General features: G+C 37.6%; 1 protein-coding gene across 1 annotated transcript in view; it reads left to right on the top strand.

Moving 5' to 3' along the window:
- LOC126807786 (integrin alpha-4) overlaps nucleotides 1–14,234 on the top strand; it is a 30,459-nt gene that overhangs the window by 9,781 nt on the left and 6,444 nt on the right. Inside the window, exons 2-15 of the mRNA XM_050532613.1 lie at nucleotides 1,823–1,947; nucleotides 2,938–3,053; nucleotides 3,856–4,062; nucleotides 4,692–4,740; nucleotides 6,013–6,099; nucleotides 6,247–6,329; nucleotides 7,884–7,937; nucleotides 8,271–8,408; nucleotides 8,532–8,640; nucleotides 9,410–9,592; nucleotides 9,913–10,119; nucleotides 11,570–11,736; nucleotides 13,017–13,145; nucleotides 13,546–14,036. Of these exons, the coding sequence (XP_050388570.1) occupies nucleotides 1,823–1,947; nucleotides 2,938–3,053; nucleotides 3,856–4,062; nucleotides 4,692–4,740; nucleotides 6,013–6,099; nucleotides 6,247–6,329; nucleotides 7,884–7,937; nucleotides 8,271–8,408; nucleotides 8,532–8,640; nucleotides 9,410–9,592; nucleotides 9,913–10,119; nucleotides 11,570–11,736; nucleotides 13,017–13,145; nucleotides 13,546–14,036 (2,145 nt within the window). The remainder of the gene's footprint in view (nucleotides 1–1,822; nucleotides 1,948–2,937; nucleotides 3,054–3,855; nucleotides 4,063–4,691; nucleotides 4,741–6,012; nucleotides 6,100–6,246; nucleotides 6,330–7,883; nucleotides 7,938–8,270; nucleotides 8,409–8,531; nucleotides 8,641–9,409; nucleotides 9,593–9,912; nucleotides 10,120–11,569; nucleotides 11,737–13,016; nucleotides 13,146–13,545; nucleotides 14,037–14,234) is intronic.

The raw sequence follows: 14,234 nt of genomic DNA, 5'->3' as shown, positions 1-14,234 counted from the left end.
CAGGCCCTCTGTCCTGTATCACTGGCCAGGGGGAGCCATGCCGGAAATCCCGATGAACTTTCTCGGCCAACACCATAATCGAACACGGGACCTCCAAGTTAGCGAGCCAACGTCTTACTTACTGAGCCACCGCGACTCCCATAATTGTAATATATAAACCATAATTGTGAATAATTATATGTATCACTACAGTGACATTTCAAACTTTATATATTTGACCAAAACTGTTTGTTCTACTGCACGATAATTCTCTGACATTTGGATAATGAATGCTGACATTTCTTTAAGCGATTATCAACAGGGCTTAATTATTACTGTGTTAATTAGTGATTTGACTTGCAAAGAACACTTACAGTTATCAATGAAGTGGTGTCTCACCGGGGAGCTGATTATTGGTTGTATATTTGAATAGGAAACGGTTCTCGCAGTTATCAATGAAGCGGTTTCTAATATTAACTGTTCACTTGATAGGGGGTGTACTACTATATTAAATATATAGTTTAATTCATGTTAGTATTAGTTTTAACTTTAAAGTTTAAAGTACACATCTTAAACCAATGTTGAGATAAAACCGGTTGTCTTTCATTATCGTCACTTTAAATCACATACGAAACTTACGCTGTATTTCTACAATTAGCTTCGCTTGAGAACAGATACAAAGCTGATTGACCGACATTTGAATATCTTACATCGACGATTTTAGTCGACAACACTATGTACACTGTATACTAATAGTAAGTGCATGGGGACTGCACCACACACCAAAAATTACACAAGACAAATTTACGGACAAGACACAATACGCAGAAATCACAAACAAACGAACATATCAGATTTAATAGAATTGTAGCAGTGTAAATCTTCGATAATAACTAAAGACTGGAACTATCCTTGAGACTATTTATTACCGGAAAACATTAAACATCATATACGGAGAACAGCACGTCCGACAAGCAGAGTAACTGTCCTGGAAACGGGATGAAACCTAGAATGCTAAATAAATGTTATACAAATCGGTATTATAATAAAATAGTATCTAAGGAATTAACAATATACCCCAACTATACTAATAACAATTAAAGAGGTAAGATTAAAATATAAAAGAGATTGCAATAAAATAAAACAATAACGTAGTAATTAAACTCATTAATGTGTCAGCTGTCAACCGTCTGTCAATAGCTTAGTAGCTTAACGTCTAATTAAAACGACGTAATTTTGGACTGGTATAGAATGAAAATGTTTATTTAGTGTTTGTGTGTTTGGAAGATGTGAAACGGATTAGAATCATGTAACAAAATACTACTTTATTTTTTCACCATGACTGTCATTCAGGGCAGAGTTCTGTTTTCAAAGTTCACATTTCTCGGTGTGAAGAATTATTAAGCCAAAATGGTACTATAATTAATAAATAAGCCGACTACCGTTTGATACTTTTGAAACAAAAGTGTATTCCTATAGATAGGTCTTTCTCCATCAGTAATCAAAATAACACATCAGATCAACTGAATTCGATACTTTATTTTGACCAATATCAAATTGGTTGATCTCATTTATTTCTCACTACAGTATATATCTGACACAATCGGCGCAATTCCTCGGTAAATTCCGGTAATTTCCGGAGTCTTTTCAAATATAGAGCGATAATTTACATCGATAGAACCAGTAACATGTCCTTTGGAATGAGTGCTTCCAATCGTCAAATTCCCTCTTCCCGTTTTTTTTATAACAATTTATTTTGGCTAAACATATTAGCGTTACCAGACACTATTAGAAGAAGTTAATTGAAAACCCTTTATATTTACGACTTTATTAATTTTTTCAGGATTTTAGTTGGTGCTCCTCAAGCTAATGATTCCAATCTTGCTGAGATTAAAAGACCTGGTGCCTTATATAAATGTTCTACAGAATATACAAATCACTGTGAAATAGTTGAAATACATTCACAAGGTAATTTTAAAATGTAGTTTTGGGGTATAATGCTCGAGATAGGGTATGCATAATAATCATAATATTTCTGGAACACCACACCTTATTGATTTTGCATGTATTAAACATTGCACGATTAGCTGCAGGATTATTCGCTTCTCTCGGAAGCCTTTAAAGACGCTAGAGAGAAAAGTATTTTGACATTTGCGTGGTTGAATCGTATCACCATCAGTAAAAAGATTACCGAAAATCGGCTTGCTCATTTAGTTTTTACTAATTATAGGCTATTTGACCAGCTTTTGTCCGTTTTGTCCCTAATTTGATAACCCCGGTGCTTTGTAAGCAGTGGGTTGTGTTAGCGTACAACACTCCTTGAATTTCAGTTTCAGTTTCAGTGGCATTGGTTTGGTTGAATGAGTTAGTTATTGGGCTTGTCTGTATATAAAATTGCTGATGGCTGAAGGGGCTGAACATGTCGTTGGTCAGGACTCAATGGCTTCCCATCCATGGTATCCCTAAGTGGTCCGATTCCGTTCCACTCCACTTACTCCTTGGTTCATCAGTGGCGGAGACACGTATTGACATTACCTGCATAACGACTTGCAACTGCCTGTTTTGACTGACTTAAACATCTATCCCACCAAAAAGATGTTTTATGACCTCTTTTTGTTTGCATGCCACTTCTTTTATATTAACTTTCTTGCAAACTTTCTCATAATCGAGCACGCCGCCATATTGTTGTGAACGTAAACAATGGGGCTAAGACTGGTTTGTAAACAGTACTGTTTTGTGATTGGTTCGTAGAATCAAGCTACGATCAAGGACAGATAATTTGAATACTTGAATACCCCATGGATGAAGCCAGGGTATAGTAGAGTAGAACGGAATGAGACCACTGGGAGTACCGAGGATCGTGGCTTCCTCGCTAAATACCCACTGTTTAAAACCGCTGTCGTCATTGGTAAATGTTTTTGTATTCATACTGACGATGTATTTGTATATTATTACCAGGTAATATAAAACAGACAGTACAGAAATGGAAGAATATAACATTGCATCATAGTAAACAAGATCAATGGCTTGGAGCATCTTTAGATGTTAATATTGATGGTGATGATAGTGTAGTGGTAAGAATCTATGACGTGTATCGCCCCTAGTACGGAATTAATATCTGGATTAAGATTGGAATACCCCATCAATCGCCATTCCTCGATATATTCAAACATTTGCACGTGTTCCAGGGGTATTATATGCACGGAGAAACTACACTAGGGATTCACGTCCGTTTCTACCCAGACAGATCGCAGATAGATGTGTCTGAAGACACTGATAGTACAAAACCTGTCGGAACGATGGTGCACAGAAAACCACGCAAAAAAGGAATCTAGCGAAAGGGGAAATACCCCGCCACCGCAACCCTCAGTAGAATCAAATAGGCTATACCGGTACCTTGCTAAAAAAGCCTAGTAAATGAAGCAAAAACGAAACGGATTATATGAAACATGGGTCCGTCGAATCGAACTGCCGAGCGATGTCCCTGGTGGATTGCTTTCACATCCTGGTGAAAAATGACATCGTTCTCACTTGCCTTCCAGTTCATTTAAAGACAGCAGTCTCCCACGTTGTACGGCAACGCCTTACACCGACGAATACATTAAAGTTGGTCGATTTTAAAATGGGCATCGCTTTAAGTATCTTGTAAAACATAATGTTTTGGGCAAGAAATAAATATATTTTACCTTGCTGTTAAAATCATTTCTAAGTCCAATTACACCAGTTACTTACAATTAGTGACGGATGCCGTGCTGGGTGCAGGGTATCCTTACTTCTCATTTGAGTAGGTCAGATGGTTGTATTCGATCTGATTGTTAGGTATTTGAGTTATCCTCTTTAAATATCTTTAACCGCAGATTAAACAATATTTTTCAGGTGTGTGCACCAAGATGGCGGGATAGAGAGTACTATGTACAAGGCCACGAATTTATGAATGGATTATGTTATGAGTCTAACAGTGATTTAAAATTTACAGAAACCAGTGTTTGGCCAGCTTTAGAGTTTTATAAGAAACAAATTCATTCAACGGGAGTATATGTTTACGGAATGGGTACTCTGGGTACTTCGGTTACATATTCGAAGGTATGTAGTGTTAATAAAATATAGCCACACGGTTGTATGTTGGATTCTCACTATAGATGTATGTCCAGTCCGTGTATCCACCATGAATAAGACACGTTATTTCTGTAGTCCAATCGAGCCATATAGCTAGGTAGGAAATAAAACTAAACGGGGATTGGCGTCCTACAGTTCTGCACTGACTAGGCTAATGTAGACTGGCACGTGTCTTAGAATGTGTTATGGTCTACTCTTATTTCGAATTCCTACTGCCAAGGGTTCTTTTACGTGCACGCCAACGTGTACATGGGACCTCGGTTTTTCATTCCATCCTAAAGACTAGACAGCTGTCCTTGCCAGGCCCTCCATCCTGCATCACTGATAAGGGAAAATGGCGCTGGAAAATCTCCGAGAACTTTTTCGGCCAACACCGAGATCGAAACCCGTATTTCCTAGTTAGCGAGCTACCACCTTCTCACTGAACCACCACGACAGTGAAAGGTAATTTAGTCCGACAATTCGGTATGATGCAACGAAATGGCCTCACTGTGCGTCCTGCATGACAAGGGTCGCGAAATAGCGGCACTCCAAAAGCCGGACAAAAGGTGATAAAAGATTTACTTCATTATAATCTGGTTGTGTTAATTTTTCAGGACGGTAGATATTTATTGATGGGAGCACCTGGTATAAATGATTGGGCAGGTAGATAATTATCTTTATATTACCTTTCTTAAAATATATTTTATCTGATAAATTAGAAAGTAACTGATTTTAATCCGCGTATTTATTGTATATAAAAACGCGTTTGCCCCGAAGCTCTCCAAGTTCTTCGTTCAATATTTCTAATGGGGAGTGGAAAACGTTGTAAATCACAATGCCTTTTATCTATGCAAGTTGCGGATTCGATCCCGGGTTTGGACTGACAATCAGTTAAATGGCAATTGCAACTCATGTGAGTTGTTTATACAAAGATAAAGACAGTGACGTCCACCCAATACTTAAACAAACCATCCCCGATATCAACGCGAACATTTGGAAATATATTTAGCAATCCAGAGCTGTCTATCCCAATTTAAAACCGTTAGTTTTTATCTTGTTTCCCATTCGACTGTGGACTCGAAAGAATTATATACACAAGATTTTGATAAAAAGATAATTGTAATTAATAGTTTATTTAGATCAATTTAGGTCTAGCAGTGGGAGTATCCTATAGGTACAAGCACGGGATCCAAATCATTAAATAAAGATCGGCATTACAATGTGTTATGGGGCAAATTGTTCTCGGGCAGCGGCGCTACTGCCTATTTTTGTCAAAAGTTGTTTTACGTGCACGCCAATGTGTACACGAGACCTCTATTTTTCGTATCATCTGAACAACTAGACATTGCCCTTGACAAGACCCTACATCCTGCATCTTGACAAGGCGAAACCACATCGGAAGGCCCCGAGGAACTTTCTCGGCCAACAACGTGAGCGAACCCGATAACTCTAAGCTCGCGATCCAGCGTCTAACTGACTAACCCACTGCGATTTACGTCCCACACTGGTAATTGTATAAGGAATTATGCTCTTCGTACAGGGGCATTAGTAAGATTAGATAAAGAGCTGACAGTTTCGCTATAATAATTAAAAATAGATAATGAAAAGGGGATATGTTGAAAATTTCTATCCCCGTTAGAAGAACAGACAGTTTAGACTCGTTGTTAAGATAATAAACAAAGTCTCGTTTGTCCATTTTTAAATTAAATCATTAACTGTCAATGGTATTTAAATCTGTTGAAAATCTCCAGCATCCGATGGCATCGAGAGTTGATTATGGTCTTGGTAAGTTAATTAAAGTCTAAATGATAATTTATATAACATTTAAGGCATAGAGAAAGACCTGCAATAGGCAGATTTAGCTCTTGCATAATGTATCTTTAATATTAATATTGTATTAGTAAATCTGATCCTGTCTTTTTTTCATGTTTTCAGGTGGTTTTGCTATTGTCAGTGGTAGATACGATGCTCGGCCGAAAATAGTTCAACCTGAAAGACTACTATATAATAACTCTTATTTAGGTAAGTTGGACGTTAAACCACACCTTTGTGCTCATTAAAAGCGCAATTTTTCCCCGGTAACTGCCGAATCGTTTTAGTTTTAAAAAATTATAAGGAAATAAACACAAATGTCGTAGACTTCATGTATTTTGTATTTTTATGTTGTAGGTTACTCAATAACGACAGCCAGACTGTCTGCTGACGGCATCTTCACAGTGATTGGTGGACCAAGGGCAGATAATCAAGGCAAGGTTAGATCCTCGGCGTGTTTGATTCTTGGGACTTAACCAGTTCATTATACCTAATCACTCAGTAACTCATTTTGGCTGGACAAACACTAAAGTAACGTCTGTTTGATCAGAGAATGTGTAATGGATGTCAAGATCTAACATGGATCAAACACGCCGTATATGAGAGCACCGTATGACGCAACGTCATAATATATATTTCCATTTCTATTTCTGATAGTTTTAACCATGCAGCCCATCTTCTTAGCTCTGTATAGCAATCAAGCGGTTACGAATCTAAAGGATTTAATCAAAATGACTGATGCATGTAGAGTTATTTATAAAACGGTATAGATTCGGATATATATATCTTTATTTTCTCCAGTTCTGCATAATAAATACATAAGATTATAAATTCATAAGATTATATACACAAGATGACAATTAAACAGAAATGAGTTAATATCAATATTATATATCAATATAATATGGTATTAAAATTATCAAACTGAATCACAAATAATACTGATCATTACTTAAAAGAGACATTTTGACCTGCCTTTCAACGGAAAGGAAATGAAATGAAATGGGTTTAACGTCTTACTGTCCTGCTCCGAATGGGCTAATGAAGACAGGCATACGCCATGCAGTGAGCTATGAGTGAAATTGTGCCGGGACAGCGGCGTTACGATCTACTCTTATATCGAATTCCAACTTCCAAGGGATCTTTTACGTGCACAGTGTATACGGGACCTCGGTTTTTCGTACCATCCGAACGACTAGACAACTGTCCTTGTCAGGCCCTCCGTCCTTTACCACTGACAAGGGGAACCACACCGGAAAATCCCAATGAACTCTCTCGGCCAACACCGGGAGCGAACCCGCGACCTCCAGACCAACTAGCCATCGTCTTAATCACTTATCCACCGTGGCTCTCCTCCCTTATAACACCGAATACAAACGTAAAATACATTGTTATACAGGTAAATATGCGTCTGATTTAAATAGCGTTTTGTTTGGATCAAAACATATTATGAAAGATAAAAATTGTAGTTCATTGAAGATTAAATAAGTCATTTTTTTTTGGGGGGGGGGGGTCTGTCTAGTTTTAATAAGAATAATTTTCCTACGCTGTCAAAGTACATTACTGCATAAACGACAATGCAAGAAAACATAAGGGTTTTTATAAATATAAGGCAACAGTCTTTATACTGGGGACGGGAACGCCAGAATGAAAATATAAGTTGAGGGAAAACTCTCTTTGGATACACCCGAATAAATCAAACATTTGATCGGACTATAAGCGGTTATTACAAACAGTGCAAGAAAGAAAACAATTGAACTTTTTCGAAAACTCCTGTCTAGAATAAACGAGGGAGACTTTATTCCTCAACCATTAAAGTTCCATTTACAACGGTGTCCTATCTTTTGGCTATGATCATGGTTTATCATTAATGTTTTTAGCTTATGGTCTATGATGACAACAATTAAATTATGGTCTATGATGACAATAATAGAATTAGGGTGTATGTTTCTGATGACAATAATAGAATTATGGTTTATGATTAATGTTTTTAGATTATGGTTTACAATGACAATAATAGAATTATGTTGACAAAAGATGGAGAGCAGGTAAGCTGTTTTAAAAAAAAGCTCGATATATAAAGAAGAAATCTAAAAGATACATACCGGATCAAGTGTTAAATGTATTCAGTGATTGTAAAGGCACAATAGTTCGGACTAAAAGGAAAAAAGACTTTAAGACCATACACAATCCTGTTATGGTCATCCACTGCCGTTATCTTTATTGTCTTATAATAGTCTGTCAACTCATTTCTATTTAAATTACTTTCTACCACTTTTAAGACATTATTTTTGTTACTGGTTTTCTGGAGCATTGTGCCTTTAGTAATATTTCTATTTTACTTCAATATTTATTTAGAACTTTATTATTTCATGTTGTAGTTCGGCAGTTATTATGGAGCATCTGTTATATCAGTTGATTTAAACGGTGATTCTTTGGATGACTTAGTTGTTGGTGCACCATTGTTTACTGAATTATATGATGAAGGCAGAGTCTATGTGTACATCAACAAAGAATTTGTACGTATTACTCTTATAATTTACACAAACAAATTATTAGTTTTGGGGGTTAATGCACGCGTTTTCATATTTCATAGACCAGGATAACTTATTGTATTTTTAAACAAATTCTCTGTATTTTAGTTCGATATGGAACCGACGCCAGCGCCGTTAAAGGGATCAAACAGTCCGGCTGCGAGATTTGGCACGACTCTAGCAAATATCAAAGACTTAAACAACGATGGGTTTGAAGGTATGGATGTCAACAGTCTGTGTATAAAGTTCACCAGATGATGCTGATACATAATCTAAATTCAGATTTCATTAACAGTTAAGAGATGTCATATATTTTGGCAAACTGCACATATATACATAGATATAAAACTGGAATTTGTCATGTTTCTAAATACAAATTGTCAGTAACACTGGGGTTTGGGTGGGTGGGGTGGGGTGTAATACAGTGTGCTATCGAATACCAACTGTTAAGGTTTCTTTTACTACGTGCACGCCAGCGTGTACACGACTAGACGCGATTCCTTACCATGTCCTCCGCCTTTGCCATAAAATAGGAGGCAAGCTACAGTTATATATTTAAGGCACGGACCTCGGTTTCATCCCATTCGAACAACTATACCACCGACAAGGGGAAACCAAGATGGACAATCTCGAGGAATGTCCTGGGCCAACACAGGAATCGAGCCCCGAATCTCGTGAGAAGGTCAATATTGCTCCCATAATATTAAAAGGCCTCTTAGTATAAATATTTCCAATTCCCCCAAAAGTTGGCAAAATTTCCTTCATAACACACTACATTCGGTATGCTCGTCTTCATTAGCCTGCTTGGTGACGAAAAATAGGATGTTAAACCCCATTATATTTTATTTCTCAATATTGCCTCACGTGTAACTATTATCAAGGCCAGATATAAATGGATTCCCATTGGACATTAACTGCGCTACATCCACATCACTCTTTGGCGGTAATGAACAAAAAATCTATTTTAATAATTTTGTATTTTAAAGATATAGCTGTGGGTGCTCCATTTGAAGAAACTAGTGGAGTTGTGTATATATATAATGGTAAACTATCTGGCATACATCAGGAATATTCACAAAGAATCGTCGGAAGTGACCTCAAACCATCTTTACTGGGTTTTGGTTGGTCAATTTCAAGACCACACGATGTGGATGGGAACTTTTATTCTGGTAAGCTTTACGTCTTTCTGGTTTGGTCTGTCTAATTGAGTATGTCCAAATTTCTGACAAGGATCCCGCCATATGCACGAGGAGGGTTTTCTTATCCGATTCCATTTATGAACTGGCATAGCTACTAATCGTTTATAGTACAAATAGTACAATAATATTCCCGCTAGCTTCTAAATTCAACCAATGTATGCTACTTTCGTTTCATGTCGTGCATTTGGAAGCCACAGATAGCAATTTTCCGAGAAAAATACGTCGATGTAGCTGACATGTGTCTCATAATTAATAACCAGCTACAATTTTGTTTGTTTTCTGTTATATAGATTTTGTAGTAGGCGCCTATGGTTCTGACAACGCTGTACTTCTGGCAGCACGACCTGTAATTGACTTACGGTCCCGTCTAGACATAAATCCTCGTGTGATCGACCCTGATGGTACACCTAATTGTCTGTATCGTGGAGCCCCAGCCCAGTGTTTGAAAGCAATGGCGTGTTTTATTTATGATGGAAATAATTTACCTAAAACACAGAGTAAGTAGTTATGTATAATACATAGCCTCCGAAATTATTTGACCGTTGACCTCCTCATTGATTCCTTAACCTTTTATCGACCCCTTATATTATTTTTTTTTTTGATACGAAAAAATCTATTAAGTCGTATCGAGAGGAGAGGGAAAATGGGGTTTAACGTCCACTCGACACAAACTAGGTCATTTCGGGATATTGTCGTCGCCCCCGTCCGTCCGTCCGTCCGGCGTCTACAATTGCTTGTGAACGCTCTAGAGGAGTGATTCTCAACCAGATCTTCCTAAGTGTGCCGCGGAATTGTGAAAGGCACGGTAAGAAAATGCGAAAAACCACATGATCCTAATTGAGTATTCGCTGATAAGTTCATAGATGTGACGCGAGATCTTCCTAGGTGTGCCGCGGTGTTTTGAAAGGCACACTAAGAAAATGTGAAAAACCACATGATCCTAATTAAGTATTCGCTGATAAGTTCATAGACGTGTTTTTCTTTATTTAGTTTAAGCCAATCTATGTTTCTACGACTAGTCTCTGTCTACGATTGTATGCCGCCTGACTTAAAAGTCATGTTTTTATTTTACAAAATTCAAATATTTTTCATATATATTTAGCCAGGTGTGCCGCTATTTTTTCGTGTGTTTCAAGGTGTGCCGTTGGCAAAAAAGGATTGAGAACCACTGCTCTAGAGGCTAAAGTTAATATCCGATTGACTTTAGATTTTAACACAGTGTTTAAGGTCGTGAGATGAAGAGGCCCAGTGATTTTCAATGATCACTTTGAAAAATCTTGTGGTTGCCCTAGAGACCAAAGTTATCACCTGATTGACTTTAGATTGATACGCAGAGTTTAAGGTCTTGAGATGAACAAGTATATTGATTTTCAATGAATTTTAATAACTTGAACAGCTAAATCCATTATATGTCAAGTCGTATTGAAAGGAGTGGAAACAATGGAGTTTAACGTCCTATTTTTCTGCACCGAATTCCAACTGTCTTGGGATCTTGCACTTGTGCGTCAGCGTGTACACATGACCCCTGTTATCGTCCCATCCAAACGACTAGATACTGTCCCTTGCCAGACCCATTTCCTGCGCCACTTACAATGGAAAAACATATCGAGGATGTTTCTCGGGGAACGAAATAGATACCTCCTGGTTAGCTAGCAAGCCAGTGCCTTATTAACTGGGCAACTGTCTAATAAAGGTAGTTTTTCGATTTGTGGCAAACACTATCCCGAAACTTACAGTTAGTAATTCTTTAAAAACTTGTCCAGAGATTTTCACTGGGCTAGGATAAAGTTCTCTAAGGAACCTTCACATAGAAATAACCATACATACTACCCCTTTAATTTATCAGATTGGACTAGAATCTCTTGTAATTCTCATTTTATGGAATGAATAAAAGCGCATAGACCTGGCGGATATATAAAACTTACAATTATTTAATTTTATTTTTAGCGGTCAGTTTTACACTAAGGCTTGACACTCTACCACGACACCGCCAAGAAAGACAGCGTTTGTTTGTTCGAGATCGTTACGGAGACGAAACGGAAGTGCTGAAAGATACAATTAGTTTACGTGTTGGAAGCTGGAATTGTGGTCAGTCATACACAGTGTATACTAAGGTAATTAATATAGATTCTTGTCTTTAAGGTTTGCACCCAGTATTTAAACAAAAATTGCGATGCAGCTAAAAGGGGTTTCAGAGCTGACCCGATTTTATCAAACAAAAATATAGGAAAGTAGCTGATTTTAAGTAGAAATTATTTTCATAGAATACCTGGAGATTCTTTCACGTTGTAATTTTAAGAGATTTAAAGCTTACAGACTTCAAAATGGCTTCGTTCTAAAATATAGGTTAACAGTACCCTACAGTGAAATGTTACAAAAAATCGAAAGGCTATGCCATTGAAATCTTGGGTCGCGAAATAAATCGGATAGTTTTGAACGATGCAACTCAAGCCGTGTATTGCTAGAGTAAAGGTTAAATAAACCCTTTCGGCTCATTTAAAATGAAAAGTACTCTTTCCGAGAGGCTTATTGGTCGAAAAGGTATTCAAATTAATCAACCCTATCGTAAATTATGATCATTTAAAGAATGAATTTGGTTTCTACCAAAGAAATTTTATTTTATTTGAGAATAAAAACCCAATTCCGATTAAAAATTATTCAGATCTAATCCTCTTAGATCGAAATAAAGTCATGATAACTATATAGTAAAGCCAAACGAATCGCGAGGAAATGGCTAAGATTTCGTCAATCTGGTTAAAACACAAATCCTATTTCGTTTCGTTTTTATAGTTCAAAATTTCGTTTGACTTGTCTTTACTACACTTGGATCTGGAAGAGGTGTTATTTAACTCGTGTTCTGAATGGTGTCAGGGATAAGCCAATGAAACGGCCTGTTACGACGAGCTTTAGGCGCGTCTTTTACGGAACTGTGGGTAATCCACTAGTAACATCAATGCTGATTGGTTAATCAAATGTCTGACGTCATAGGGTCATAAGTCGGTCGTTTGACCCCTGACGTGACCTATCGCTATAACTTGTCAGATCTTCATGTAGTGTAGGCCATCGAAAGTATAAAAAAACCGAAACGAAATATAGATCTGTATTTTAATCAGATTGAGATTTCGTCTACAACATCCAGTTTAGAAAACGGCCAGTATGGATAGCCCGATAATATATATTTGAGAACAAATTACATATTAGTTAAAACACAAACCTTAGGCAGGTTATAGTAGTATAATAATGTATCCAATTATTATCTAAGGGCCTGTTCACACTTGCCCATTCTCCTGTCCGATATTCAAATTGCATTTCCTTATATATATATATATATATATATATATATATATATATATATATATATATATTAAAATATGGGTCTTCTTATACATTTCAGAAAAGTCGTGATATTGTGACACCTCTACAGTTTGATTTGAACCACACCCTGGCACACGATAAACTAGCTCCACCCTGCCATATCTGCCCAATCGTCAACCCATACAGTTTTTCCGAAATGTCAGCAACGGTAAGTAGATTTTATGAGGTAATTCTTCATATTAACTGTAATATGAGAAAATGTAATGAAATAGGGCACACCGTCTTACTTTTCTACCAGGATAATGAATGATTTTGTCCAGACAGCGGCGCTACGGACTACTCTTATTTCTCATTTCCTGCTTCAAGGGTTCTGTTACATGTATGGCAATGTATAGTTGTTCGTCCCACCTCTTTGTCCTACACCAAAGTCAAGGAAATCCACGCCGGAAAATACCGAGGAACTTTCTCAGCCAGCACCGCGAGAGAACCCTAGACCTCCTGATCTCACTGCGCCACCACCACTTTCTTGTGATATGAGATGTTCTGTATAAGGACGGGAAAGCATTGGCTCATAAAATGTATTTACTCATCTCCACTTTCACTTTCAGGCACACTTTTGGAAAGACTGTGGATCTGACGATGCGTGTGAAGCGGACCTCGTTCTGAGTACCGACGTCATCTACAAAAACAACGGCAAATACTTGATCTTAGACGAATCACCGTCGTTTGAGGTTCAGGTCGGATTGTACAACGTTGCCGAATTAGCCTACTTTACGGTTGTCCGATTCCGATATCCTAAAGACGTTCGTTACGGTAGGGTCAAGACAATTGTTGGGAATTCGGAAATTATTTGTCTGTCGAAAAAGGACAACCTTGACAACAGTACCGATATGATGGAATGCGATATTTCGCATCCATTACGAAGCAGAGAGGAGATCATCTTCACCGTCCGTTTCATAACCGAGCAATATTCCTTTAACCTTGACGAGTTTAATATTACTGTGGAAGCTGAGACAGCCAGTACTGACCTAAACCTGAGAAATAACCAGAAATTGGCAACAATACAAGCTCGTGTTGAAGCATCACTAAGCTTAACTGGGTAAGCATTAAGCAGTGTTGTAAAACGTGCCTGGCGCTCCCCTATACGTGTAGTTTGTTTGGTGACTATAATGACAGCCTTAACGAGACTCCGTTTCCCAGCCATTCCTTTTTTCGGGTTTGTTTCTGTTTTGATTCCGACACTTTAACACCATTCATTATACATCGAATGAAAGCTTGAATTCTTCCAAAACTGCAT

The sequence above is a fragment of the Patella vulgata genome, chromosome 9, assembly GCF_932274485.2.
Source record: "Patella vulgata chromosome 9, xgPatVulg1.2, whole genome shotgun sequence".
NCBI classification, from domain to species: Eukaryota; Metazoa; Mollusca; class Gastropoda; family Patellidae; genus Patella; species Patella vulgata.
This window is presented reverse-complemented; position numbering and strand designations above follow the sequence as displayed.